This window comes from Zosterops lateralis, assembly GCF_965231275.1.
Source record: "Zosterops lateralis genome assembly, chromosome: 8".
Lineage (NCBI taxonomy): Eukaryota > Metazoa > Chordata > Aves > Passeriformes > Zosteropidae > Zosterops > Zosterops lateralis.
The window spans coordinates 2,038,869-2,044,182 of record NC_139768.1 but is presented as its reverse complement, the minus strand read 5'-3'; the positions used below and the strand labels follow the sequence as shown (position 1 = coordinate 2,044,182).

The 5,314-nt window shown below is 47.1% G+C and overlaps 1 protein-coding gene across 1 annotated transcript in view; it reads left to right on the top strand.

Moving 5' to 3' along the window:
- Window positions 1-410: 410 nt before the first annotated feature.
- The window catches only part of GLUD1 (glutamate dehydrogenase 1), a 28,330-nt gene continuing 23,426 nt past the window's right edge, over window positions 411-5,314 (top strand). Inside the window, exon 1 of the mRNA XM_083866713.1 lies at window positions 411-864. Within this exon, the coding sequence (XP_083722839.1) occupies window positions 426-864 (439 nt within the window). The 5' untranslated portion in view covers window positions 411-425. The remainder of the gene's footprint in view (window positions 865-5,314) is intronic.

The following is a 5,314-nucleotide window of genomic DNA, read 5'->3' as shown; positions in this document are numbered from 1 at the left end:
GAGGGCGGCAGGTGAAGGCTGCCTGGGGACCCGGGCGGGGCCGGGCGCGTTGGCGGGGCTCGGGCGCTGTGGGAGCGGCCACAGCCCGGGCTCTGTAGCACCAGCCGCGCTCCCGGCGGGGCGGGAAACGGGCCCGGCCTCACGGACGGCAAAAAGAAGGGGAAGGGGAGGCGCTGTTGATACGCACTGCGCATGCTCGGCCCCGCCCTCTCCCGCCGCGCCCCCTCCCGTCGGCGAATCCGGCCGGGGGCGGCGCGGGGCGCGGGGCGCATGCGCGGCGGGAGGCGCGGACAGCTCCCGCCCCCCCGCGCCCCGGGGCGCGCCGCCCCCCCGCGGCCCGAGTTTAAAGGCGACGGCGGCGGCCCCCGGCGCCTCCTGTGACAGCGGCCGCGCCGCTCCCGTCCTCGCTTCTGGCGGCCGCCGCCATGTACCGCTACTTGGGGGAACAGCTGGCGTCCCGCCTGGCCGCCGGCTCGGTGCTGGCGGGCGCGGAGTCGGGCGGGCCGGCGGCAGCGGCGGCGGCAGGAGGAGCGGCGGTGGCGGCGGCGTGGGGCGGGGGCCGGTGTCCTCGGCGGCATTACTGCGAGGCGGCCAAGAAGGAGGACGACCCCAACTTCTTCAAGATGGTGGAGGGGTTCTTCGACCGCGGCGCCAGCATCGTGGAGGACAAGCTGGTGGAGGGGCTGCGCACCCGCGAGAGCATGGAGGAGCGGCGCCACCGCGTCCGCGGCATCCTCCGCATCATCAAGCCCTGCAACCATGTGCTCAGCGTCACCTTCCCCATCAAGCGCGACAACGGCGAGTGGGAGGTGATCGAGGGCTACCGGGCGCAGCACAGCCAGCACCGCACGCCCTGCAAGGGAGGTGAGAGCCGCCGCCTCCGCGCTGAGGGAGGGCAGGGCCGCCGTGCCCCCGGCCGGCCCCCCGGCACAGCGCGCCTGCTCCCCGCCCGGCCAGCCCGGCCGCCTCCGTGCCAGCCCCGATACACGACACCCCAGGGAAAGAAAGAGGGCAGGAGGAGCAGGGCGGCTTCTCCACAGCCCCTCAGCGCTCTGCCGGCCCGGCCCCGGTACCGGCTGTGTCGGGGCTGCCCTCGGGCCTTCGCCTCACCCACCCCGGGCCGGGCTGGCCTGAGGCGCGGCGAGGAGAATCCCCGGCTCATTTTAACTGATGTGAGTCAGAGCTCGGTAGTGTTTGTAGGGAGTGCCGTGCTGGAAGTGCCCGCTGGAGCCGGGAGTGGAGGAGCCGCTGTCCCCTCTGCACTCAGCCCTTGGTGTTTTCGCCAAAAGCTGGTGCTGGCACACAGCACATCCCTAGAGAAAAAACAACAGGTTAACTGTGTTTCCAGTCACCGCCTGGATACATAGTTAGGGAAAAGGGATTTTAATGGAAGTGGGTAGCTCTGGGTAGGTGAGAACAACTCCATACCCAGGGACGGAGAGGGTGAATCCCACTGGAGCCGGGTTCTCGTGGGATCGGCCGCGATCCCAGAGGAGTCAGACTCCCTTTTGGGCTGGGATAGATGGTATTTCCTTGAAAAACAAATACAGACGTCCTTCAGCATAACTTACTCAAGAGCTCTGGTCTTTGTGGACATTTGAGTGTTGGAAACCATTTCAGGTCTGTGACTCAAACCAGAGCTTCTGTAAACACTTTTTTTTTTTTTCAGTATACATCAGCTTTATGGTAAATAATGGCAGTTACAGAAAAACAGAAAGCAAGTGATTTCTTATAAATTGAGTTCGCTGACTTCAAGACTAGATTAGGAAGGGTGTTCTTAGGTAAATGTGTTTGTGAGAATCAGTTCAGCTGGTGTATATATATACACACACACATATATATATGTGACATGGAGATTTCTCTCTGCAACACAAATAGTGCTGTCCTGTCAATGTCATTCCTAACATTCCAAAAATCAAACATCTAGTGACTATCCTGTGACATGCTAGATGCTTACCCAAAAGAGGCTAACTCAATTTTGGTTGTTTACTTGAAGCAAGAATTAGCATCAGACTGAGTTGCAGCTGAAGTTTGGGCGTGGCTGGAGTTTACTCCGTGTGAATCTACTGTTCTATGCCACTGCTATAATTTCTTTGAAAATACTGATGGATATCACACTGCTGTTGTATCACTGCTTCAGTTACGTTACTCTTTGCTGCTGCTTACAAAAAGTCCTTTGCTGTATAGCCTTTGCTGTTATTCTAAAGATTCTGTTTGCATAACAAAATGCAGTCCAGTGGCAAATGAAGGAGTGAAATAATGTGAGAGCTTCTAACATTTCACATTAGTATTGCTCATAAGTGGAGGAACTAATGTTTACACAACCAATATTATAAAATGCACTGTGAGTGAACAAACCCTGCCAGTTGTGAGACTGGACTCTCTCTGTTCTGTTACTTACATTTCTAAATTCTCACCAGGATTTCTTGATTTTTAGTGGCATCTGTTATGTCTGCCTGCACTCACACTGAAGCAAACACTGGAGCACTTACAGGCAATTGAAAATGACAGCTACAGAAAATAGGAACTCTCAATAGTTTGTCCTTTTCCTCTTGTGCTGCTCGCCACCCTCTCAAAATTTAGGGAAGGAATTGCAAATGATATTTCCTTTCCATTCTTAAGCACAGAGATCATTAATGGATTTCACCTTCTGCTGCTCTCTAGGAATTTGCCCACTATCAGGTGGCTGATCTGGATTTGTAGTAAATTTATATGGCATGCATGATAAGCAGAAATCAATTGCTTGAAACCTACTGTGGGAAAGGTGTGAGGAACTAGAACATTTCTACTTTAATGGCAAAGGAGTGGTAAAGATATTTCTGCATTTATAGTACATTTGATCCCCCTGAAATGCACCAACTTGAGCTTTTGTCCAAAAGGGATTTTTGAACTAGAATCTCAGTACAGTCCACAGGGATAAAAGCACAAAGTCCAATGGAATACAACTCTAAACTCCATATAACAGTATGAAATAGGGGAACTTGCTGAAGTGAGTGTCCCACCCCAGTGTCCAGTGCAAGTAATTCACACCAAGAAACAGCAAGGGACGTAAGGCCCCCTTTTAAAAGAAGAGCTAAGTTGACAAGTTGGCTTGCAGAGACATAAGGAGGAGCATAATTTCCACATCTTTTCACATACAGAATTGTGACTTTTAACTTTGCACTTTCTGAAAAGTATAATTTGGCAAAACAAAGTTACCCATTCTGCCTTTTTTTTTTTCCTTCTTTTTTTTTTTATTTTTCATTTTTTGGTAGTGTGTGTATTTGGTACTAAGAAAGAAGTGTTTTTTACTCACTGCTAGGTGATTGCTAGCAAGTGGGGATGCTCTTTCATGTCCCTTATTCTTTCAAGGAGCATTGTGCTTTAAAAGCTCATCTCTTGTATTTCTTGATGTTTACATAAGCTGAAGGATAAGAGATGCTGGTTAGAGAATATTAAATACTGTTCTGTATGCAGATTAGACAAATGATCAAAGAACACTTTAAGATTCAAGTAGGAAATGGAGGAGTACAAAAGTTTTTAGGTCTTTTAAAGGCTGCCCTCCTTTAATTGTTCTTAAGTTTTTCAGTACATTCATACCAAAATGCTTCATTAGCAGTTGTGTATTACTTCTGTAAGCCTTTGTTTACAAGGGCATTTACAGATTTAACCAGGAACTAATGAAGAATTTAAACTATAAATCAAAATTTAAAATCTTGTTTTAAATGTCCTAAACTTGGAGGCAGCTGAATTGCTCAAAAAGAGTCTAAATAAACATTTTAATTATATGCACTTTATTAACAGCACCTTCTTATTTCTACTAAACACTTGTGGTTAACAGTATAACATTTAGATGATGTTCCTTCTGTCAGAGATATCTTTAATGTCTTCACCTACTCATTGTCTTCTGCAGTGAAAGGATGACTGTGGCCTGATACAGCTGCATGAGGGCAAGTCCAAGTTCAGTCTTACATTTTTTTGGTAGGCAAACTCCTACACCTTGGCCAGAAATTTGACTGTTGTATTTCTATACAAGAAGCACAATGCTCTTAATACTCTAATTCTAACAATCAAAAGCATTGTTAATAAAAATAGGAAGTTATTTAAAGGCTTATCCTACTTTCCTCTCGCCCCAAAGCACATGTAAGAACACAAGTCAGCTTGGTGCTGTTGGGTGTAGCTGTCACTACACAGCAGTGCAGGTGATTCTTCACGGGGTGAAGAAAAGTGCTATTCTAGAAAAGAAGCACAAGGTACTGAAACATGCTTTCTTTTCAGTTTACAACTTTTGGTGGTTTTCCACCTTATTGAGAGAACCCACAAGTAACACTTCTTGTTGAATCTTGTGGTGCTTTCCTGTTTAATCACTGTAGAAGTTAATCCTTAATTCTGCTTTGGGGGTTGCAAACTCTTGCAAGTTGAGGAGCGGTGATTCTTTTCCTTTAGCTGTACTTTAGGAATCTTTACAGAACAGTCATGAATATCTTCATTTAAGTGGCAGGTCTTGCAGTATGTCCAGCATGCAAATCCAGGTTTTAAGGACTCCATAATTGTTTGCTAGGCAGGAAAAATCAGATTACTCATCATCCCACTGAAAATATGGAATAAGCAGTTTTCTTGTGTATTGGAACTCAGGTTGCTTACACTCCAAATGTTGCAGTATTTGTACAACTGGACTGATGCTGCCTGGTAGCTGAAGTAATGCTGTGGGTCACATCACTCTTTCCTTTGCATGCCAGTGGCCAGAACTAACAGGAAACCACAGCTGCTCTCGTTCACTGCACTGACAGCTGCCTAAAGAAGTAAAACAAACCAAATAGGGTACAGGAAATGAGATGTCTGAATATAGAGGACTTTGTTGGAAAGTACTTTGGCAGTTCCTACTTAAAATAATAATTTCTTCTAAATAATTTCATCATGTTCTACGAAAGGTGTAGAACTGGTTAAGCTGTTTTTATGTGGTTGCTGATGGCTGTTTATCATTAAATGGTCAGGTTTAGAAAACAAAAGAAACTTACTGAATTTTTACCTGCTTAGTAGTATGGAAGTGATTCCATGTTTGTTAGGCAGCATTTACTCTGGGAATAATGCTGTTAAATGCTTTTAAAACTTTTTCAAGCCTTTCCACGTTAACAAACTGTCCAGCAGGTCTAAATGAAACCAAATGAATCAGAGCCAGAAACAGCCTAACTTTTGTTTGTGCTCACCCAAATTGCTGTAACCAAGTCTCAGCTGCTTCCTCAGTTCAGAAAGGCTTTAAAAGCATCCTTAGTTCTGGACTAGATTTAGCATAACTTTCATTTACAGAGGAATTTTGAAAAGCTCTGTCAAACAT